Raw genomic sequence first — 24,669 nt, 5'->3', positions numbered from 1 at the left:
CATGGAGAAATTCTTTCCCACTCAACTTCCCCACCACCACACAAGCACACTCACCTCAGCAATGACGGTTAAGATGGCGGAGGTTGCAATAGTCATAGCAAAGGACTGATAATCACCAATGACCTGGATGCCAGCTCTGTCCCCCATGGCCCACATGGTGATGTAGAAGTTGACCAAAGAGACAAGAGACCCATGGACAAAGGACAGAAAGAATGTCCGAAAATTGAAGAAGAGGTCTTTCTGGCCTGCCTTGTACAACTCAGGGAACTGCAGACTTTTCTTGGCATTCACATCCTAATGGGAGCAAGAGAGAAACAAGAGACGGCAATCAGGCCAAGGAAAGGGGGAAGAGGACTTCTTGGAACAGCAGAACAGACTGCCAATTCTGGCAGTTGCAGATTAAACTTATCTGGAGGGAGTCACACTGGAGAAGATTACTGTAAAACAGAGGTGCAACTTAAACTCTGTGGTTTTCCCCCTCCTGTTTCTTTCTATTGGCCCCCAAAATGCTCCATATATGACCCATTGAACCGTGGTAGCAAACAAGTGAATGGTAGCACTGTTTTCCCATCTTTGTTTCTTTGCTTTTTGCAAAATAAGAAGTAAAACAGATGGGTTGAACCTTCGATAAACTTAACCTCTTATCTTACTTAGCCCTTACATCCGCTCCAACAATGGCAGAAAAAAGCCAGAATTTGACACTACCTCTCCAATGACATCATCAAAACATCGCTGCACCCTCTGTACTCAGCCATGGAAAATATTGCTCAAAAAAAGGCAATAGTTGAGCGTAAAATATTTCCCATCTCTGCCTCAGTAAAATAATATGGTACAAAATCCTATTCAAAAAGGGATACTGCTGCCCCCTGCTGGTGATGGCAGGTATAAAGGTAACAATCAGATCTCCAGTTCCTACACAGCCGTGTTTCTCAATTTTGGCAACTTGAAGATGTGTGGACTTCAACTCCTAGAATTCCCCAACCAGCATGCCAAGTGAGGAATTCTGGGAGTTGAAGTCCCCACATCTTAAAGTTGCTAAGATTGAGAAATACTGGTTTAGAGGAACCAAGCTTGCTTGTCTCTTTTCCAAGAAAACACTGCCACTTCTTTCCACTTGTCTTCAGATCCTTCTTCATGGTTGTCCTCTGAAATTTGCTCTGCTAAACCTAGCTATCCTCATCTAAAACACCAAAAACACTTTGCACTCTTGGAGGTTGTGGCCAAGTGGACTTTTTCTTCCTGTCCTTAAATCAGGGATGTGCAATTTTTTTTTTTTTTGCCCTAGGGAGGTGAAGGATATTTATGAATATATCAGTGACCATCTTTAAAACATTGGGCAGCACTGAGAAAACATACCTGTTCAAACAAGCCCAAACACAGTACTGGGTACGATGTGTAGAAAACATTATAAAGGGCAAGGAACCAGCCCTCCAGCAGAGGCTGAAGCGAAAGGGGAAGAAAAGGAAAGGAAAGAGAACGTTAGAAAGACACCTTGAATCCCACAGCCAGGGCCGTCATTTTCTTCCTCTGCACGTTCTCTATTAATGCATTATCCAGAATCAGAACAGAAAAATCTTTAAAACCTGCACACCCCTATGATTACGTTTCTGAAGTGGACCCGTTCAGCGATTTGCCCTTCTTCCATTCTTTCAACCCTTCTGAACTATCTATCTATCTATCTATCTATCTATCTATCTATCTATCTATCTATCTATCTATCTATCTATCTAATTAATACACTTCTTGGGTTAAAACAGTGTTTCCCAACCTTGGGATTGAAGTCCACACATCTTCAAGCGGCCATGGTCGAGCAACACTGGGTTAAAATATGTCAGCACAGTGCACAAGAAATGCATTAAAAAAAAGAAAGAAGAAAAGGGAGAAGATTTTACGTATGATATTTAAGACTGTAAGCCACCCAGAGTCACGAATGTGAGAAGGGCAGCCAAATAAATAAATAAATAAATAAGAGCAAATGCAACAGCAATAAATTAAAAGCATCCCATATATGATAAGGGTAAAGGTACATAGGGGAAAAGGAAATCTAAAGACCTTGATTTCACGAAGGGCCTTCTCTAGACGGAATCAATCTACATCTGGGGAGGAACAGCTGGGCGTCCCCAGCTGTCACGAAGTTGGAGGGGCAGCTTTTCAACTGCTGTGCCTATGTTGTGGAACAGCCTCCCTGTGGAAATTATGCCTGATGGTCCTAAAATGTGAATTCTTCTGGACAGCTTAAACAAAGGAGTGGACATCATGCATTACTGGTAGATATTTTGCTTTTAGGAGGCGGTGATGTTTCTTTTCAACCTAACTGCGGGTGTTTTCACTGTATTATTACCGTATGCGTGTAAACCACAGACAGTCTGTTGGGTTGTGGGGGGAATCAGTGGAAGGAGGCAGAAGGAGAAAAAGAAAAATACATTTGTGCATGGCATTCACACACATTCCTAAAATCGGGTGGCTCGTGAATATCAGGGAAGATAACATTCCAGAGACCATGGGCCATCACAGAGAAGGCCCACAGTGGTTGTGGATAATTGCTAGATGTCCATCTACAAATTACAGGATCAGCAGCTAGATCCCCTGTGATGATCTTCATGGCCCCCCAATCCAGGCAAGGGCTTTGTCTCTGCATGCAAGCACCAACAACAATTCTGCTGGACTGCTGGTGAAGATGCAGCTGTGCTTGCATCTGCATAAGGAGACAACCTGAAAGAACCTCCAAGGAGCCCTGCCAAGCCTTCTGCAAAACGGGGCTGCCTCAGTGCCTCTCCCTTGCCCTGTAATGGTAACCGACATAAGCATGCCCAGGTAAAACACATTGGCAGGCACCATGGCTGTTCCAAGGCCATGGAGTGAGTTCAGAAGACATTTATGCTGAGAACCTTGTCACATAAGCTCAGAAATGAAAGGCAGACTGAAAGGCCCAGAGTCAGGGATGTGGGGGGAGGCAAATTAAAATTCACCTGTGCTGTGAAGCCTGTATAGAAAGCAAACCAGATTTGCACCATCATGCCAGCAAACGTCTTGAAGAAGAAGTAGCGGAGAAATTTGCAGATCCGGAGGTAGGACCACTTGCCATGGACGAAGAGGAGCCTCTGCAGATAGCAGAACTGAGCCAGCGCATAATCACTGCACTGCACCGCTTGCATTCCCTCTTGCCCACTGATTCCAACCCCTATGTCTGCAGCTGGAGAGAAAATGAGGATGGGGTAGCGTTAGACCACATTTCAATCCTGACTTCAGCAATTATCTATGGCTTTGTGAAAAGCTCAGAAAAGTTTCCGGCTGAGGTGGGGATGGGGCAAGATAGATTTTGATCTCTGGAGAACGCGACTACAAGTCCTGTTTGCATATCGTCCCAACTTCAGTTCCCAGATAGAGGCCAAAAAAGAGTGGAAAACTGCCACCTGTCCAGATAAACCAGGTAGATAACCCTGTCACTATGAAGCCTGAGGCAACTTTGACCAATTCTTAAACAATCCTCAACAAGAGATCTGTTTAGACTTCCTGTAAGGGAAAGTTCTCCCTTCCTTGCTGCTTGGAAATGAAACAAAGCTAAAGACAGCTTCCAATCAAATTCAAGCTGAAAGAGTTTCAACTTCTAAGCTAGCCTACAGGCATGGGATTTCTGAAGTCTCCCATCCAAGTACTAACCAAGTTCTGTGGGGCTTTTCAAGGTTGGTCCTGAGGACTTCAAAAGAAAAGCAAGAAGGGTACAGAGATAAAGGAGGATGTAAAAAAAAAAACAGGGAAAGAGAAGGGGGTCTTCCCTGGTCCCACTCTCCCTTTCTTTGGCCATGTGACCTCTGAAAGATAAAACCTCAGGGCAGATGGCCTTTAATAGGAAAAAAATTCCACATCCCTGGCATAGACAGTATCGACATATCAGAAGAGACACCAACAAGGCAAACTGAAGGGCCTCATGGAACATCACATGATGAAATCTGATGAGTTGATCAGGGCATCTGTGGGAGGGGCGATTTCAAAATGGCAGGAACCACCAGGTGATTGAAGCCCTTTTCATGTGTGTCGCACACATCTTATGGACACAACAAGGGTGGGGCTTCAATTGCCTGGTCATGCCCACCTTGTTAATTTTGTTGACCCCCTGTGGTTGAAGTTGCTGTCACATCCCCCAGTTCTCTAAAAGAAACTTAATTGGGTAGAATTCATCCATCTTAGAAGCTTTTCCAAAGAAAAATGGCCCCCGAGGTGCCAAAAGGTGCTGGGATAATGGTTACAAAAAGGCCCCTAAGTGTGCAGCCAAAATCAAATCTGACATGTCCTCAACCCCAAACTTCTCTAGCGCGCTTTCTTTTCTCTCCCACCTGTAAGACCAATCTAGCTCTTTCCACACAGAAATGAAGACTTTGTGCTTATAAAAGTTAAGCTCATTTTTCCATGGTGACACTGCCATCACTTACATGGGTCCAGTTCTGCCATGACCCAGACCAGCCCCAAACCCTCCGCCTTACCCAGGCAAATCTAATCAACTGCAAGTTTAAATCCACCTTCCAAATGTATTGGACTATAGTTCCCATCAGCCACAACTAGCACAGCCAACGACTCATGGCTGGTCCTGATGAGAGTGTAATCACAGTGCATCTCGAGGGCCCTTGGCTGAGGAAAGCCAGTTTAAGATCATAACCTGGCTACCCAAGCCTGTATCTTTGAGACCAAGAAAGGCAGAGGCTCACTTTTAATCATGTTGACATCATTGGCCCCATCTCCAATGGCCAAGGAGATGGGGTTCTTGTGTCTCTTCACCATCTGCACAATAAGGGCTTTCTGCTTGGGCGTGACCCTGCAGCAGATCACAGCTTGGCAGGTGGTGGCCAGTTCCACAAATGCTTTTTCAGTGTGGTTCCTGTGGTCCTTGCTGGTGTCTGCTCTCTGAAAGCCCAAGTATTCCAAAAGGCCTTCCTTCTTCTTTGCTTTCTTGTCCTCCTCCATGTGAAAGATTTTATCCTGGGGAGAGAGGAAACCAAGACATAACCCAGGGGTCTGATTTCCTTGTCCAAGATTATAGCTGTCCTACCTTAGCCATTAGAGCAGTCAAAGGTCCCTTAATTAAAACATGGACTTTTCCCCACCTAGATGGAAACTTGCCTCCTTCTGCATCTATCAGTTTCATCCTGGTTTACTATTTCCCCAATGAGAACTCAGAGTAACCTCAGAGTGCTCCATTCCTATTGGGAAGGTTCCTCTTGACTCTTTAGAATATCCCCCTGCCCACAGGATTTCTTTCTTTCCTTCAGGAATTTTTTTGGGAAGTCTGCAAATATTCTACTCTCTAGGACATGGGCAATGCACCTTTGGCCCTATATAAGCATCAGCACATAGAGGTTGCACTCAGTATATAAGATGGAATTGGCAAAGCCTGGCCAGCTAGCTACATACAGACATCAAATACTGCTTTTGCTGACCAATAATAACCCCAAATTATCCCAGGCGTGAGCATGGCCCAACGTTTGACTGTTGTCAGGGGACATTGGAGAATCTATGGCTCAAAATGGACCTCTTGAACTGTGCAAGAGCTTAAGGCACCCATTTTATTTTTTAACTCCCACAAAACATAAACTTTTATCACTTGGGGTAAATTGTGCCATTTTGTATTTTAACTATTTAAGGGGAAAATGAGGGCCTTAAGATTCTACAAGATGAAAGAGGATGTTTGATGACCCTACTTAGTGCTTGCTCCAATCTGCAGCTTCAGTGGCATTTAGAAAACAAGCAGACTTTATCTAAAAGTGATCCTAGCTGGTCAGAGATCATACAAGTATGATGTCATGTCAATGATCAAATCGGGCTATATGATGACACTATAAAAACCAAACCAACAACAGGACAAAAAGTATTGCTTTCCTTTTTAAGAGGATTCTTCATGCCGATGGAACTAATCAAATCTGGCAATACATTGCTATTAAGCCATATGCAATGAGGGAAAACCCAATGCTAAACTCTGATGGCGTCCAGTTGTCACATATTATAGGCTGCAAATTGAATGCTTACTTCACAAGGTAGTCTTGTGATGTAATGGTATGTGGGAAAGACCTTGGGAGATGGGAGGGAAGAGATGCTGCTTTGGGAATGGTCAGATAAGAGAGGGCATAGCCCACAGCTGCATAATGGGTGGAGAAAGAGACTCAGAAAGGACCCTCCCTAACTTTTCAAACTGTAAAAGAGACAGCAGGAGATTTGTACTTTCAGGCTTGCAAGATTCTGTTAATGTAGCCTTACAATAAAGTAGTATTAGCATATCTGGTTGTGTTTCCTGTCTGGTCTGCCTGGGAAGGCTGACATGTGCTCCAGCCCTGAATGAAAACAATCAGGATGTCCAAGATTAGCTACCTGGATCTCATGGGGATGGGTGGGCTAACTTATCAAAGGTTTAGCATGCTTGATTGATAAAAGCACAAGCTTTCTCCTATCAATGTGCAGGAAAGTATCTTATATTTCATAAACAAAATACTAGTTACTGTAGAAGGGAGAGACCCATCAAAAATGTTATCTTACAAGGAAATCCCCAGTGACCACCAGTGCTTTTTTGCCATGCGTTGAGGATGCTTGGAAAGGCGGAAAAGAGCTGGTGTTGCAAAGGACTTCACCACTGCCAGCCAAACTGTTGCTGCTGTACCAAGGTGGTTCAAGAATCTCACTGCAAAACAAGGTGGGTGGAAAACAAGAGCAGGGAGCTTGAACCAAGGAGCACAAGTCATCATACAGATTGAAATCACCAGCATTGACCCACTTGCCCACGTTGCATCTGCAACACATATCCCAACCCTCCAGCGGTTGTGACATCAACAGAATATTCACGAACAGTTTAACTTTTGAGTCCGAGATTTATTGATTATTTATTCATTTGATTTCTGTAGCCGCCCATCTCAATAAGTGACTCTGGGTGACATGCAATCATAAAAAACAGAACAATTAAAACAATACGAAATAAATATATATGGTCGCTGAGTAACAATTGCCATAGATGTTTCATATAGCCAAGAAATGGGGCCCTTAACACAATTGGGGCTCCAGGCCTGGGCACATAACCAGGTCTTCACAGCCTTACAGAAGGCATATTTTATTATTATTTGATAATAATATTAAATATTTTATTATTATTATTATATATGATTAATTTATTTTAATATATTATAATATTATGGAAGGCAAATGTGGGGAAAGGTTCTGCAAAGAAAAACTAAAATTCAGGGATACAGCCCATATTTGCTCTGCACTCAGATAACCTCCCTACAAGATAGAGAGATGGACCAGGAAGATATCTTGGGCCCAGCTGGAATACCATAGCGAAAAAACAAATGAAATATAAGTATCTGTTGAAGTTGACACTCTAGATGTCAACATTATTTGGATGAATGTGATGATGAAGTGAAAGAGGAAGTTCAAGATCAGCCCCAGACATTTCCAGACACAAAGGGATCGTGCAGTTTTGGGGAAAGGCCTCTGTATGAACTGCATGAGAACTGCACATTCAAGACAGTCAATATGGGTTATAGAGATTAATTATATGACTGTTTGAGCATAATTCACGCACAGAAAGCCAGTCTGGTGTGATGGTTAAGGTGCTGGGCTAGAAACCAAGATACTGTGAATTTTAGTTCTCCCTTTGACTGCAATTGGTTTCAATGGATCTAGATCCAACCCTGGATTATTTTTCAGTTTGAGTCCATTCCTTTCACTTGCCCAACCACAGACATCAACACACATCTTTCATGCCTCCCTACCTGATTTCGCTTTCCTCCAGAATGGTCATGTCTGCTGAAAGGAGTTGGCAAGCAAATCCAATATTGACTGCAGTTTCTGCAAACACAGTTAAGACCAGAAATGGGATATAAAAGCTGGAGCATGGCATGTTCTCTTCTATTTCTGTTTCTTTTTTTGCAACAAGGTTTTTTTTTAAGACTACCTTAAAACAAATGGTTTTTGTAATACACAGATATGCCAAATATCAAGCCCCATACAACTGGGCAAGATCAAGGAAGCCAGAAATACACAGATTTCAACAACAACAACAACGTATCTTTAAAACTCATCCGGAGTAAATACAGAAACTTGGAAACTCCTTGATAGTGGTTAGTTCCCTATCTAATCTCTGAAGGATCTGAAACGCTGCTTCCCAGATTTCTCTCCACCAGGGCCAAGTTGCTGTTTATGAGATAAGCTGTTCACTACCTTGCTCTGGGTCTCTCAATTTTTGAAGCCTCCTCTCTCTTCCATTCCTTTCCCAGTCTTCCCACAATCTCTTACATCTGAATTGATTGGTTTTTAAACGTTTTGTTTGCAGTCCAACTTGTTCAGAAAAGATGAGCATACACCACACACAAAGTATGGATATCTCCATCTGAATGTGTTAAGGGTACAGTGTGTAATGCATTTCAGGTTTGTTTATACAGTTTATTTTTTCCAGATTCTGTAGTTAGTAGAATCTGGACATATGTCTTGAAGCAGAGTGACATCATTTGGATGCCTGCAAACTTTTTTCTTCTTCTTCAGAAAAGGATGTCATTTCTGAAGGATTCACTGGGACTAGAAACTCATGAGTTGGCTGATGTACCTTGCTTATCTCCAGTTAGCACCCACACTTTGATGTTCCCCCTTTTGAGCAGATGAATGGTCTCAGGGACCCCTTCTTGTAGTTTGTCTTCTATGGCTGTGGCACCCAGAAGCTGAAAAGCAAAACAAGAGATGGGTCAAAAACTAAAATAAAACTTCACAGAAAGGAAAAATTGGCCAGGGGAAAAGTCATTCTAGATTTGGCATTTTGAAAGATTGCCCAGCTCCCTTTCCCTTTCCCTTCTCTTCCTTTTTTGCTTCTTTAATTACATTCATTTAGGGTGCATGTGTCTGAAACAAACAAAGGCATACATTTGTTAATCTCAGGGTGGATCTCAGATGGGCATTGCATCCTAATGGACGAGCAAGTGCTTCACTTGCGAAACACGCAACAGAAACTCCAATCTCCAGGGTGCCATTGGTGCCATTTTCCCTTAAGAAACACCTCCATCCCTGAATGCTTTAATGCCTGGTCTTTTGGTCAATTATGGCTTCTGCGCATGACTGAATACAACATGTGTCAGAGTTGCAGTCCTCCATGGTTTGGGAGCACAGCTGCATGGAGGGCTAATCCCTGTTTGTTTGCCTGAGAACAGCCAGCTTTTAAGCTCTTTTGTGTGCCACAGAAAGGTGGTTCTCCTGAGCTTTTGCTTTGTTTGGGTTTTCAAGTAGTTTCTTTCAATAAACATTTTTACTTTTGCAAATTTGGGAGTATTGTTTAGAGACGTGCACATTCAGACTGAAGCTTGCAAAGATGCTTTAGATCTGATGTGGATCAGCAACTCCTTAAAGCAGTGTTTCTCAACCTTGGTGGCTTGAAGATGTGTGGACTTCAACTCCTAGAATTCCCCAGCTAGCCATGCTGGCTGGGGAATTCTGGGAGTTGAAGTCCACACATTTTAAAGTCACCAAGGTTGAGAAACACTGATCAAATGTGACTGAAGGTATTGTTACACACTACAAGAATGTCCATTTGTGTCACCACCCCTCGTTACCAACATACACATTGATGAAACACTGCAAAAAGAAAGAATTCTTGAAGTTGTACCATGCCCATCCCAGTGGGGGTGCATTATAAATAACATGTTTTGGTTTTAGCTACTAAAACTGATTATACCAGCTGGTGTATGTCTCTTTTCAGCCAAAGCAAAATCAAAGCATTTCAACTCCCAGAAATGAAACAAGAGCCAAGATGTCACTTTGACTTGGCTGTCAGTCCTGACCAAAGCCAACTTTTACCTTGAGATTCTGCTCAATCTCCTCATATACTGTGTCCAACGCTTGGGCCCGGCCCTGTAATAAGACGCTAGCAGCATGGTGTCTCTTGCTCCAGAGGGCGTACTCCTGTTGATCCACCTCTTTCATAGCCAGGCACAAAGTCCTTAAGGTCTCTGCTGCAAAACTCTGAGAGAGAAGACAAGCATGGGCTGTTAAGGAGGTGGCCTTTGCTCTGAAACTGTGTGCCTGTTTGTGACATTTGCATCCTACCGGAAATTCACTGTTGGATTTCAACAGTGTACATAGCACTTCAGTTATTTATTTATTTGTTTGTTTGTTTTATTTGTCACCACCCATCTCCGCCCCCTAGGAGGAGGGCCTCTGGGCGGTTTACAACAAAAATAGTCAATAAAAACAATAAACATAAAACAATACAGTATATAAAAATATATTGTATTGTTTTGGGAGTTGAAGTCCACACATTTTAAAAGTCACTGTGAGGTTGGCTGAGTGAAGAGAGAGTGATTGGCTCAAAGTTATCCACTGAAGTTCATTCATGGCTGAATATGGATTTCTGAGGAGTCCTTGGTGCTCTCTGAGCTTGGTTGTTTGCTTGCAGACGTTTCATCACCCAACTCGGTAACATCATCAGTGCCATTATGATGTGTATTTACAGGGCCGCAACTGTGGGAGGCAAGCGGGGCATGTGCCCCGGGTGCTGCGCTGGGGGGGCACCAAAATGAGCTCTAGGGGAGTGCCAAAATGAGCACGGGGGGCACCAAAATGGTTGCAGAATCCATGTTTGCCCTGGGTGACCCAGACCCTAGTTGCGGGCCTGTGTATTGATCATGTTATCTAGTCGGGTAATGAAATGTCTGCAAGCAAACCACCAAGCTCAGAGAGCACCATGGACTCCACAGTTCAACCCTGAGCTACAGATTCTCGTCTGTTGGATTTCTGATTCAGCAGCGTAATGCACCATATAGGGCATCCAGCCAGGATGGTGGTGGTTGTAATTAAAACAATCAAGATGACATCTGTGACTGTAAGATTGAAGCCCCGCCCCTTTTAATGCACATCCGGGCACATAAAAATGGGATGGAGCTTCAGCTGCACAATCATGGACCCCATCTTGGCTTTTCTGATCCCCTTCCTACGGATGTCTCTGGAACCACATTGACTTTTTTTTTTTGGTGGAGCTGCAGGTGAATGGAGCAATGAATCACCAAGCATATACACTATCCAAGTGCCACCACAAAATTCTAAGAAGTAATGTAATGTAAATTCTAATCTACATTTAAATGTGAATTCTAATGCTATTTAAATAAGAATTTTCATTAATGTATGATTAATGTCAATGAGTTATTAAGGCTAACAAATAAGGCATTCATTCATGTGTAATTAATATTGGTTAATTTTTATTCTCATTTGATGAATCATTATTAATAAATGATATTACTCGCATTAAGGCACAAATATCCAGACAACACCCTGATTATTGTGTCTCTCTTAATTCCTGAGTTTCACCTTATGATATTGAAAAGGGAGTTTGCTCTTTCCTCCAAGATTATATTGGGAATATTTGATAGTTCAGTTCCTCTTCACATGAAGATGCAGCCCACAAAGGCCTTCGTTTGCTTTCTGCTTGAGTTACCCCTCTGGCCACCTAAAACTATCCTCTAGTCCAGTGTTTCTCAGCCTTGTCAACTTTAAGCTGTGTGGACTTCAACTCCCAGAATTCCTCAGCCAGCATGGCTAGCTGGGGAATTCTTGGAGTTGAAGTCCACACACCTTAAAGTTGACAAGGTTGAGGAACACTGCTCTAGTCCATGACATATCCAGAAAACTGGGGTTGAGTGATTTCCTTTCTTCTTCTTGTGTGTCTCTGCTCAATCATGAAATGTGCTGGTAGCACTGGCATTTCTTCTTGCCTTTTCTCCACAAAGTACAAAACAATGTATATGTCTACATTTAGGCCTGCCACAGCACAGTAAGATAGACTAGGGTAAGAATAGGAGTTCTGCAGAACTTCAGACCACCATAAGAAGGTGTCAGAGAGAGGCAGAACAAAATATTTTTGCTGCCACTTAGTGCTGCCACCTTCTGGGTTTTTGCAGCCCAGATCTCCCAAGATAGTATTTCCATCACCTTCTGGGTCTGTGCCTGGACCTGTGAAGTTTCATGTCAAAAAGTGGCAGCAATATCACATCAATTCACAGGCTTCCTCCCTGTGTAATCCAGGAACATGATTTAGTTTTTCCTACCCCTCTGTCTCTGTCTTTCTCTTTTCTAATCTCAACACAAGACTTACATCCAGTGCCTTGATGGTGCAGCCCTCATTGGTCCCGTCATTGTGGAGTCTTTCTAGGACCACGGTATCTGCCCCTTTGGTGTAAAGCTTGATACAGCCTTCAGGGTCTTGCACTGAGAAAAAAGAGACAAGGACCTTTATGTCATTTGCTTGCATTTACTGTGCTTGCTTGCTTGCATGCTTGTTAGATTCTTATCCCACTTTCCCACCAAGCGCTCAGTTCTGTAGGATAGGTTGAACTAAGAGAGAGGTACTGGCCCAAGTTACCCGTGAGCTTCTATGGCTGGGGAGAGACTTAAACCTGGGTCCCCCTGATCCTAGATCAACCCTTTAACCATGGCCTCTCATCAAGCTTTAGCTTGATTATTACAGGTGATTAGGAACTGCATTCAGGTGAGCATATGGCATTCCATAAAACTGAGTTAACAGAATGCTAGCACAGAAATGGACTTCACTTCTTCAGTCTACCCCACCTATCTCCCACTTTATTCTGCCTTTAAAAAGTTGAGTTTAATTTTAACTTACCCCAGTTCAGCAGCAGTCAAAGGGAGAACATGGAAGCCCACAAAAAGCCTTTGTCAGCTGCCCTCACCTTTCATCTGCTGATTTTGCCTGACATTTTAAGGCAGTTTTGTTTCTCACCAGATTTAGTTAGTTAGTTAGCTGCATAAATTTACATGCCACTTCTTCCTAGAGTTCTAAGCAGCTTACCAAAAAAACCAGTTGCTTCTGCCTAATCCCCCTTAAAAATAAATTCTCCACATTTCCAAAGGTTTTCTTTCCAATCCTGCACATTTGCCCAAATATCCATTAGAGAAGCTACTTTGCAGCTCAACAGATATGCACAGAGAAATAGTTCCAGAAGAATCCACAAACACTCACCCAAAACAGACATCCGTTTCCGTACACTGTTGAAGTCTAGCAATGCCAGCACCTTGTAAGTCCGTTGTACACCCAGCTCACTTATAGTGATGGTATCTTGGGTCCGGGAGAGAAAGACGTAACCCAGGTTTCTGGCGGCTGTCACCAGGGCTTCTTCATCTGGCGAAGCTGCTTGGTAAACAAGCTCACCTAAGCACAAAAAAAATTAGACCATAATCAAAAGAGTATCCCAGAAGTTTGGTTTTAGATTTTTTCCAAATATGTTAAGTTCAATTTTCGGAACTTGTGTTTAGAAAAAGTCCTTGTGTTAAAATTTGTATATATTTTGTGTAAATTATGGATTTAAAACAAAGGCATTTTTGTTTACAAACACATCAAAATTATCATTATTGCACTCCCGCTGCCTAATGTAAGTTCTGCAAATCTACATGTGATCCATTCCCAATGAGTTTGGGGCAGCTTACAAAAAAAATAAACTTACGAAACCCAGGCATTAAGCTCTTGAGACCTGGAGCCCAAACCACACTGAAGGTCCCTCCTGAATCTTACTAGAAATGCCAAAAACTGCTTCATGGATCAATGCAAATGTCTGTTGATGATGTAACATCATCAGATGCTCTCTCTTCCCGAGCTGAAAATGGACACCAATGAAAATCATTAGTGGTGATTCCAGAGCAGACAAAGATGTTAAACTCAAGCACTTAGGAGAACTCTTTCAAGATAACTCCTCTTTAAAGGTAGTCCTACCTCTTCTTGGGAAGTCTTGTATAAGCACGTCAGCTGATTTCACCGGTACCTGCTTACTTCATCCCCCTGTTCTGTACTCACCACAATACGGCAGAAAATATGGGGAAAATATTGGCTTGCAATTGTAACAGATGAAGTGTACAAAAATGCTTTGAACTTGTAAAACATTCTATATCTTGGGGGTGGGGGGTGGGGAAGGTCTGGTTTGTGGAGACTTTTCCCAGGGAAATCCACTTGAGGCTTATACTAACTTCTTTAGATATCTTGCCTTTTATTCTTCCTGACTTTTAAAAACTCTAGTGTATTTTTTTTTATTTCTGCTGTGGCTGTTCTTAGGCTATTAACGGTTGCCAGGAATTGTTTTCTTTATTATTGCTCTTTTATTGTGTCTTGTAAACCATTCCACAAATGTTTAGTTGAAAGGCAATAAAAATCCTCACAGGATTAGCATGAGCATAAAATGCGTGTATGCGATGTGAGGGGAATGAGAAGCCATCTCTTGGAGCCTTTGAGTAGAAGTAAGATAATAGAATAAATAAATAGAAATCACCCTGTGATTCTTCAAATGCTGTGATGTGTCTATGCCTACCAAGATCAAAATTGGGCAAGCCATGGTATTCCCTGTGACACTCCATGGAAGTGAAAGTTGGACTTTGAAAAAGCAGAATAGGAAGAATATTGGCAATATTGAGTATTGGTGTCTGACCAATGCATAATGAAGTAGAGGACCCACTGTCCCCTTTGTGGATTGGTACTTATTAGTTAAGGGGCATGCAAATTCCAGTGATGCTATAGGTCATATTATTGGGCATGTACACTCACAGATGGGCCACCCTTAATGGATGGGTCATAAATGGGTCAAACTAAACACAATCCATTGGAGAAAGAAATAGTAACCCATTCTAGTAATCAGCAAAGAAAATCAAATGGACATTATCAATTAGGACAGTTTTAATGTGATCCTAAGAGCCAGTGTGGTGTAGTAGTTAAGGTACCAGGCTAGAAACCAGGAGACTGTGAGTTCTAGCTCTACCTTAGGCATGAAGCCAGCTGGGTGACTTTGGGCCAGTCACTCTCTCTCAGTCCTAGGAAACAGGCAATAGCAAACCCCCTCTGAAAATCTTGCCAAGAAAACTGCAGGAAGTAGTCCAGACAGTTGCCAGGAGTCAACAGTGACTCAAAGGGGCCAACGCCCTCCTGCCAAAAAAAAAAATCATGATCTTAGAAGATAAGCACTGCAGGTGAGAAGGTATCCAACAAGCTGCTGGGAAGAGCAGAGAGTACTAAGTCCAAGTACCACTGGCACTTATGATGTGGCTGGTTTAAAACCAAAAGGACATCCAGCTGCAGATATGGCCAAAGACATCACATTGACCATAAAGCACATATTCTCAAGGTCATTGTTTTCCCGTTTATACCAAAAGGCTATGAAAGCTGGACCATTAAAAAGGCTGAATGAAGAAAAAGGGATGCCTTTGAATTGCTGGAACAAATTGCTGAGAATTTCTTGGACTGCATGAAGAAGAAACCATTCAATATTAGACGACTTGAAATCACACTGCTTACTGGAAGTACTAACAATGAAGCTGAAATATTTTGGACCCATGGTAAGAAGAAAAGGGTGACCCTGAGGCTTGGAAGATTGAAAAAGAGGCTAACAGAAGACAAGGTGGCTAGATACTATCACTGATGATACAAGCTGGAGATTACAAGAACTCAAGCCGTTACTGATAGTTAGTTTTGGCGACATGATGTCCATTTGGTCACAAATAGTTGGAAACACTTGAATCACTGCAGCCTGCTGGGTTTCCTTCTGAGCATTCTCTACCCAGCATTTATTTGCCAGAAAAATATCTGGATGCTCTTTTGCTTGAATAGACCAAAACAAAGTTAGAAAACAATCAGGACGGTGGTAAGAAGTGCCACTGGATTGCCCCTGCTAGCAACTAAGTGATGGTGAACCTGTCAGTTTGGAAAAGGGAGCCAACCCAGGACCCATTGCCAGTTTCTCTTCCTCTGTCCTATCCAGATGGGTGCTGCCCAGTAAGTTCCTCATTTGACATGGCACAGAAGTGGAGACTGGCAAGTTGAGCCTCAGTTGCCACCAGATGGCAGTGCAAAATTCCAAGGAGAGGTGACTAGGGCAAAGGCAGGGTAAGCAAATGAAGCAAGAGAGATGGAGGATGAAAACAGAGGGCTGATGCTGGGCCTGAAAGAGCTGTAGACCGGCCACAATGCATCTGTGCAGCACATGTGCTGCTTTCTCACATGCATCAGGGAGCACACCCCACTGGGGAAGAAGAACTTGGCCTGCACCTTCTGTCTTCCATGTGTGGTACCAATGGAGAATGACCAGCCTAGGAGAGATTCCTTCCTACCCCAAGCAACCAGGGAAGTGGATATTTAGAAAGCTGGATTAGCAGCAAGGAAACAAAAGGGTGTAAACATCCAACAGAAAAGGTACCATTTCTCTATTACTTCCACAGCTTGCTAAGAAATAACCTCCCTTAATTTTTAGAAACGGAGTCAACAAATAGCCCAGGGCTATAAAGTTTCCAAGCAGCTAGCATTTTTAACCAGTGCTAATTTGCCATTGGCAAAGCTGTAGTGGGAATACTTGGAATACTGTGTCCAGCTCTGGTCGCCACAATGCACGAAGGACGCTGAGGAACTGGAAACAGTGTAGAGAAGAAGACGGTGAGGGGCCTGGAGGCTAAATCCTACGAAGAGCGGTCAAAGGAACTTGGTGTCTTTAGCTTAAAGAAGGAGGCTAAGGGGGGGCCTGAGAGCAGCCTTCCAGGACTTGAAGGGCTGTCCCAGGGAAGAGGGTGGGGATTTATTCCCTATAAATCCTGAAGGCAGGGCAAGAACCAGGGGGTGGAAGCTCTGCAGAAGGAGATCCGAACCGGAACGAAGAAGGAATTTCTTGACTGTGAGAACTATTAAGCAATGGCTCCTGAAGTTGTGGGGGCGCCATCACTGGAGGTTTTCAAGGAAAGACTGGACAGCCATTTGTCCAGAATGGTATGGGGATTCCTGCACTGGGCAGGGGGTTGGACCTCCAAGGTCCCTTCCAACCCTATGATTTTATGATTCTAAACTTCATAGTAACCTATTCTGTTACCTTGGTGTTTGGTTTTTGCTGGTGCAGAGACATTATAAATGGCATGGTTATCATAAATATTGATCTTGACACAGGTACAGTAAGCATAACTGTCACCAACGTTTGTTTGGCTGTTCAGAACAAAACTGTATCTCTTTCAACATCAGCAATGGGATGTCATGTTGGAGCCAGCATTTTTGGTAACTTGGGGAGGTGCCCTCAATTGCACATGTAATAGGATTAGAAACAGAAGGAGAGGCTCAAGTGTCATTGAATTAATTGAAGTTTCATAAGAAGGTTTTAATCTCTTCATATCCAATGTCAGACAATACCGGAATCCTTCTAGCATTGGCAAGGAGATGCAGCAAATCAAATCAGATGGTTGAGATGCCAACACAACAACCAAAACAGGTGGTATCTATTTCAGTGAGATGGGTCCTCCCAAGAAGTATTCCAGTCCTTGTGTAATGGTATGTGGGAAAGATCTTGGGAGACAGGGCCAAGAGACGCTGCCAAGGGAATGGTCAGATAAGAGACAGCATAGGCTGCAGCTGGATAGTGGGCGGGGCAAGAGGATCAGTTTCTCGGCCTGTAAAGGAGATGGCGGGAGGATTGTACTTTCAGAGTTGCAAGATTCTGTTAATGTAGCTTTACAATAAAGTAGAATTAACTCATCCAGTTGTGATTCCTATCTGGTTATCCTGCGAGGCCTATATCAATCTTGCAACTCTGAAAGTACAATCCCAGCCCCATCTCCTTTACAGCCCCTGGTCTCTTCTGAGCCTCTTGCCTTGCCCACTATCCAGCTGCAGCCTACACTGTCTCTTACCTGACCAGTCCCTTGGCAGCGTCTCTTTGCCCAGTCTCCCAAGGTCTTTCCCACATACCATTACACCTTGTGTGTTGTCTACTAGCCTTTACATCACCTTCTTAGAGGTACATGGTTTTCAAATTGTTTTCACACCTTGATAACACAGCATCTGCTTTGCACACAGACTGTCTGCAGTTCAATCCTGGGCAGGTAACAAGTGGCCAGAAGAAGTTCTCAGACTTGGAAAACCATTGCCAGTCAAAATAGACCATGCCAAGTCATTGCCTGCCATTCACTGCTTTTCAGCTTCCTCCCAGCAGGTTTTCTCCTCCTGCTCCAGCCGGAACAGAGGAGGGTAGCAGGGTGGACCAGCCAATGCAAATAAAAGCAGGGTTGCCTCCCAGTGCAAAGGAGGGGGAATTCCATCCCTGTCCAAATAGCAAGAACAAGGATGTGCTCTGGTTGGCCTTTGTCAGCTGCACCAGTGGCAGGCTGACAAATCCTGGCCTAGGTTGTGACAGCGTCTTGAGGTGGGACATGGAACCCACAAAATGACCTGGAAGGCCATATGCAAGTTTGTGACTCATAGCATTGGCTGTACTCCTTGACTCTTCTGAAGCACTTAGACAATGCTTGCTATGTGCTTCATTCTAATCCAAGTATGGAGAGTGTGGGCATCACATTCCCCATCTATGCATATTGGCTACTGTGCATTAGCGCCATGCTAGTTTATACATGGAAGCTGAGTATAAGTCACTTGTTGAGATGGGCGGCTATAGAAATCAAATCAATCAATAAATAAATAAATATCATGTTTCTCACCTAATTAGCCAGGACACTATACACAATTACAACCAATGCATGTTGGTTGTGCATATCACACTTTCTAAGGCCACTTGGTACCACCTTTCCAACTGACTCAAATGATAGTGGTTGGGTATCTCATATACCCATGCTGATATACATATTCAGGCCAAAGCATGTCATACTGTGCATCACTTTCAACAAAGGCACATTTGCTGCAATATGCCTCTACTTCTAAGCATGTAGTGGTTACATCCACAAGGCAAAGATTTCCTTGGAGACAGATGATTTCAGAACTCTAGAACTATACCACGTTAAGTTCCTTTTTGTCCTCTGATGATACCTGGTCACAGACTTCCTTCTCCTTCCATTGGAGTTTGTCCCCACCCTGGGTATTCACCTGCCTCTGACCAGCATGCTCAAAAGACCTACAGTTGGGCTGTCAGAGTAATGTCAGAAAGATTAAGCACTGCATTGGTTTTCAAAGACAACTGGCTTCTCAGAAGAGGAGGCAAATACATGTTTGAAGTGTTTCTGGAACATAGCTTAGACATTCCAGCCCGTCCAGTTCCCATCTGAACTTTCTTGATGAGTACAGACGGTCCCTCTGCTGATGTCAAGTTAAATCTTTTCCCCAAGATCATGGCAGAATTTGAAGCCCACACAGAGTTCAAAAAGTCTATGCTGTGGACAAGGGGCATCACCCATGCAAAGATGAGGGCCTGAAGATAGGCTTCTCTATTACTTCCAGTCCCAGCCTGTTCTAGCTTTCTCATGAACAACTCCTGCAACGCTGAGATGAACAAAAAGTAGAATCTACTACTAGTCCACTCACTTTCTTTCTCTTCCACCATGACGGTGTGACACAGGGCAAGCAGCCGCATGTATTCCCTCGCTACTGTGTCCTGGTCCTGCCGGATAGTATCCAAAAGCAGCTGATTGTGAAACTCCAATTTCTTGTCTAGGTATTTGTTCCAGCTCACAAGGGTATCCTGGGAGAAAATGCAAACAAGGGTTAGAGATGGGCTTGGAAACCATCAGGATATCTTACCCGTTAGAATGGTTGGCTCTCAAACAGTGTAAACCAACATCTTGGGAAGCAGGGAAGACCATACAATGCAGGGGTGGGACATTCTCTTTGGTTAAGGTCCACAACTCAGCTCCTTACTTGCCAGAGGGCCCCAGGACATGGGAACATCACTGGAGGGAATGGGGCTAAACATATTTTGCTCAGTTTAAGGGGGCTTTCATTTCCTATGGCCTTTCGTTTACACCCTTATTTTGGGGAGTGGAGGGAAACAAAACAAAGTGAGAATTGTATGGCTGAAATTTTGCCACTGAATTTTAGCAATGTCAACTCAGGCTCTGCGGGAGGGGGTAAGAGCGCAAATGGGAACTTGGAGAGTCACAGATGACTCACAACCTCTGGGTTGCCCACCTATGTTTTACTGGCTACTCCTAAATCTTGGTTCAGTAAGTCCACCTCATATTGAAAACTGACTCTCTAAGCCGGGGATGGGGAACCTGTCGCTTTCCAGATGTTGCTGAACTGTAACTTCCACTCGGTATTCATGGTTCTCCATTTCATAGTCTCCTTGTGAGGAGTTGTAATTCAGCAACATCTCCAGGACACAGAATATTTTCTCCAACACTCATAATAGACAGACAGCCCGATTTAAAATCAGTAGTCACTAATCCATACCATGTTACCTTCACTAATCCATACCATGTTACCTAATTCCACTCTTTTAAAAGGGGCTTAATTAACACTTTGGAGAAAAAAATTATTTCTATTATTACAATTGCCAAATTCTTTTAACAAGTCTCTACCTTCCCCTAGGATTTGCCAGGCAGTCTCTAGAGGTTAATTCAACCCCACTGCACTCAAAAGTACAGTATAAGCTTTTACATCCGCAATAAAGAGTCAGAGCATCTTCCTTTAGCCTGGTACACCCAACTGCCTTGTGAGGCTTAAATGAATGGATGGAATGAGTGTCTGGAAGATGCTGAGTTGGGGAAATTCTTTCATGCAGTGGTACAATCCTGCCACCAGCTGGTGGGAGGTTCATCTAATTGCTAGTGCGCAATGCTCTTTCATGTGGCCACAAGAACAGAGGCAGATCTACAGCAGGAACATGCGACATACCATTGATTTGCCTTCAGTGTTGTTCGAACCTACAAATATTTGTAAAGGGAAGAAAGAGAATATTAAGGGCACAGTGCTTGGCAGTTAAGCACATGTACATCCTAGGAAAGCTAACATGCACATAGTCCAAGAAACTGATTTCTAAGGAAGAATGCAAATTGTGCACTTGGCAGGTCAAATATGCTATTTCTACTAGATTCCATCATAGGCAAAACATTCCTCAGGGTAGAAAATTTGGAAAGAAGAGCTTGTTTGCCTGGGAACAGCCACCTTTCCCTCTCCTTTGTGTGCCACAGAAAAGTACTTTTAAGCTTTTGCTTTGTTTTGGTTTTCAAGGAGTTTCTCTCAATAAATACTTTTACTTTTGCAAATTAGAGAGTTGACCTTAGAGATGTGTGTATTCAGACTGAAACTGGCAAAGGTGCTTCAGATCCAATGTGGGCACTTTTGCTGTACTGTCAGCAGATCCTTTAAGGAACCACACCTTTTTCTGGATTAATATGGTAGCCGTGTGGATTGTGGTTTTCCAGGGACTCTGCACCAACCTTGTAAACCCTAGGAAAGGGACAACTCCTTTAAGGATTTCTCAATAGGTACAGCAAAGATGTCCACATCAGATCCAAAGCATCTTTGCCTGCTTCAGATCTAATATGCTAAGATGTATTATCTTTAATCTTGGTTACAAAGTTTAATGGCTTGGCACACTGAATGAACATGCTCCATTTGGTTAGTTGTCTTGTTCAAACCCTGAAAATGGGTTGATTCAGAAGTGAAGATAAACAGATTGCGTGAATTCAGCCAATATGTATCCAAGTGCAGGTGTTGAGGTTGTACAGCATTAAGTTAAAGCAGTGTTTCTCAACCTTGGCAACTTTAAGTTGTGTGGACTTCAAGTCCCAGAATTCCCCAGCCAGCATGGGGAATTCTGGGACTTGAAGTCCACACAGCTTGAAGTTGCCAAGGTTGAGAAACACTGGGTTAAATCATGGCATTTTATCCTGGAAAAAAAGTGTTTAAGAAGTAATAGGAGAGGCATCTTCAAATATTTAGATAAAAAGCCCTGAATAACTCAAAAATTGGCATGCTCATTTGTGTCCTTTTGGGTACTTGTAATAAAAGAATCAGCTATAGATTTTGGACTTTTTGATCCGTGGATCAGCATAGCTACAATTGCTTATTATAAATACATGTACACAAGCCTCTATCAGCAAGATTCAGACTTATTTGAATTCTGCAACTTAGTCAGGTGTTTGCAAATCTCCCCATTCTAAAATCCCCAGTACATTTGCCTGGATTCTGAATCCATTCTTTTCCAAGCCAACATTACCATAGATGGTTCCATTGATACAACATTTCTTGAAAGTCATGATGTTCTGAGTCAAAGTGCCTGTTTTGTCTGAGAAGATATATTCTATCTGCCCCAACTGGTCATTCAGACTTGTACTCCGAGCTTTGGCAGGTGTGTCCTTTACTGCATAATACATTTCCATGTCCCAGTTGATGAAGCAGCTGTTGACCAGGTAGATAAATTCTAACCTAGGGCAGAGGGACAGCAATGATCAGGAAGACAGAAGAGATGTGGCACTCTCTTTTGGCTGAACTTAAGAAAGAGACAAGGAGATGTAGCTAGCAGATTTGGGTTCAAAGAGTCCTTATTTAATCCTTCAAATCTCCAGGAAGGGCTGGGAAAGATCTGGTTTCAAACTCTGGAGAATTGCTGCTAGTCACAATGAATCAAAGCTGATAATCTTTAGCAGTGGGGTCTCTACGTATGATATTGCTCTCCTCTTATCATCCCTTTCACAGCTCAAATGTGGCGTCCTTGGTGCTCTCTGAGCTTGGTTGTTTGCCTGCAGGCGTTTCGTTACCCAACTAGGTGACATCATGAATAACTAGGTAACATCATCAATACCAAATTGTTTGCTTGCAATGCACTGATGATGTTGCCTAGTCCGGTAATGAAACATCTGCAAGCAAACAACCAAGATCAGAGAGCACCAAGGACACCACAGCTCAACCCTGAGCTACAGATGTTCTCTTCTATTGGAACACCTCAAATGTTTCCACTGTTTAACTCAGCAGTTCAGGAGGTGGGAGACCACAGGAGGAGGTCAAATTTCAATCTCCCTTCTGGGATTTCTAAGATGGTGGGAAATACTCAAAAGTAGAAGTGTTGGAAAAAAGCAATAGACATGGTTAATATTAGCTGCATTTCTTGTGAAGAGGTGGGAGACAGAGAGTGAAAGTTCAGATGTTCTCATTCTATGTACTGTAAGTCTATTTTTTTATCTTCTCCCACTCATACCTGCTGTCAGTTATTAATTTCAAAATCTGTTTACACTATAAAAGTGAGAGAAAATATTCCGTAACTGTTGAGGTTAAAATTTTATATTTGCTATAAAATTACTTCAACTTGGTTCAACTGACTGAGTAAACTTCCAGTTTAAACCTTGGCATAAATCTCTTCATTACAGTCAGAAATAAATTGCCTCAAATGTCAAGATGTTTAAACTGCACAAGACTGTCCAAAAAACAATGAACTCTCACTTGAGTTTATAGAAAGACCTTGAAATCTCGTATACGTTTGCAGGCAAAATCTCATGAGCTTATTTTGTTCTCACAGGATTTCTTACAAGAACACAAGCTTTCATGACATTTGGCAGTCAAGAGATTTGGGCAATTAAGAATATATTTTAAAATATCTGGGGGATCTCCATAGCTGCCACTTCAGAGCATCTTATCATTTTGGGGCACTGTGTTGCTGCCTCTTTCACAAATCATCAGACCAAAGGAATGTATTCTATTAATGGAAAAGTTTTCAACTACCGAACAAATCAATTCTCCAGCAGTTTCCAGCTGATGTGGACATCACTGCCATTGACCAGCAGAAATAAAGCCTCAGCCAATAAGACACTGCATGTTTTCCAGGAGAAGGGTTTCCATGGAAGGTCCCATTATGCGACTAAGTCAAAGCCAACCCAATGCCGCACAGTGGACCCATCATATTCAAGCAGGAAACAGGTGGGGAACCTATGGACTTCTAGGGTTGCTGAGCTGCAGCTGTTCTCAACTGCTCCAGCCAAGAATGGGAGATGCTGGGAGATGTATCTCTGCAGTATTCCGAGGATTATAGGCTCTCCACCCCCAGTGTGGGAAAAGAAAGGATCAGAACATACGTGATGAGCATGGACATGGGGATGACCAGGCTGAGGAGGATAAGGAATCCCCAGAATGCAAAGAATGCATAGCTGACTGCACTGGTGTGGCTGTAGAAGACAAAAAGGTAGCTGTGCTCCTGGAGGAACTTGGTGGCCCATATCCCCGAGCCAATGGCAAGGCTGAAGGAGATCAGAAGGAGACTCACTGTGATCTATGGAAACATGAGACAATAAGAATGTCATTAGCTCAATTTGAAGAAGGGTTGTGAAGGAAGCTCTCAGGGCCAACCTTTAGCATCTCCAAATAAAAGTGGGGAAAGATTCCACCTAAATCAAAAAAAGAGCAACTGCTAGTCAGCATACAGGCCAGGCCTTTCCCAATCTGGTGCCCTCCAGATGCATTCAGTACAATGCAAACTATACAGAAAGAGACTGACGTAGAATTTGGCATATACAGGTAGTCCTTGTTTAGTGACTGTCTCATTTAGCAACCATTCACAGTTATGATGTGAATGAAAAAGTAACTTTGCAACTAATCCTCACATTTACAACCTTCACAGGTCTGTAAAACAAAGGAAAGCTGAAATAATATCGTAAGCACAGTCACGGTTTCATTTAGCAACTGCTTCACTTAACAACCAAGGTCCCAATTGCGGTTGCTAAACCTGTAGAATGATTTGGTTCAATTCCCAGGAATATAAATGCCAGATTGCAAACACAGGAACCCTACATTTGAATAATCTTCCCTGCAGAAAGCAAACTTATTAGCCCAGGATTCCCAGACTGTTTGCTCTCTCCCTTAGTAGTCATTTGGAACTAGAGCTTTTAATGAGTATGGAGTATTTATGATTTTTAGAATTGGACAGGATCACATTTTATGGACACCCAGGTTCTGGGGTATCTATGTTA

General features: G+C 42.9%; 1 protein-coding gene across 1 annotated transcript in view; it reads right to left on the bottom strand.

Moving 5' to 3' along the window:
- The window catches only part of ATP8B3 (ATPase phospholipid transporting 8B3), a 57,622-nt gene that overhangs the window by 5,187 nt on the left and 27,766 nt on the right, over positions 1 to 24,669 (bottom strand). The window contains exons 12-26 of the mRNA XM_063289193.1: positions 23,779 to 23,972; positions 21,925 to 22,138; positions 20,496 to 20,499; positions 19,577 to 19,616; positions 19,280 to 19,434; positions 12,992 to 13,180; positions 12,110 to 12,222; positions 9,820 to 9,984; positions 8,582 to 8,693; positions 7,752 to 7,827; positions 6,523 to 6,664; positions 4,704 to 4,974; positions 2,970 to 3,193; positions 1,357 to 1,440; positions 43 to 294 (exon numbers count right to left, since the gene is read on the bottom strand). Coding sequence (XP_063145263.1) covers positions 43 to 294; positions 1,357 to 1,440; positions 2,970 to 3,193; positions 4,704 to 4,974; positions 6,523 to 6,664; positions 7,752 to 7,827; positions 8,582 to 8,693; positions 9,820 to 9,984; positions 12,110 to 12,222; positions 12,992 to 13,180; positions 19,280 to 19,434; positions 19,577 to 19,616; positions 20,496 to 20,499; positions 21,925 to 22,138; positions 23,779 to 23,972 — 2,235 coding nt within the window. The remainder of the gene's footprint in view (positions 1 to 42; positions 295 to 1,356; positions 1,441 to 2,969; positions 3,194 to 4,703; positions 4,975 to 6,522; positions 6,665 to 7,751; positions 7,828 to 8,581; positions 8,694 to 9,819; positions 9,985 to 12,109; positions 12,223 to 12,991; positions 13,181 to 19,279; positions 19,435 to 19,576; positions 19,617 to 20,495; positions 20,500 to 21,924; positions 22,139 to 23,778; positions 23,973 to 24,669) is intronic.

The sequence above is a fragment of the Candoia aspera genome, chromosome 1, assembly GCF_035149785.1.
Source record: "Candoia aspera isolate rCanAsp1 chromosome 1, rCanAsp1.hap2, whole genome shotgun sequence".
NCBI classification, from domain to species: domain Eukaryota; kingdom Metazoa; phylum Chordata; class Lepidosauria; order Squamata; family Boidae; genus Candoia; species Candoia aspera.
The sequence above is the reverse complement of the archived record's forward strand: the minus strand, read 5'-3'. Positions and strand labels throughout refer to the sequence as shown.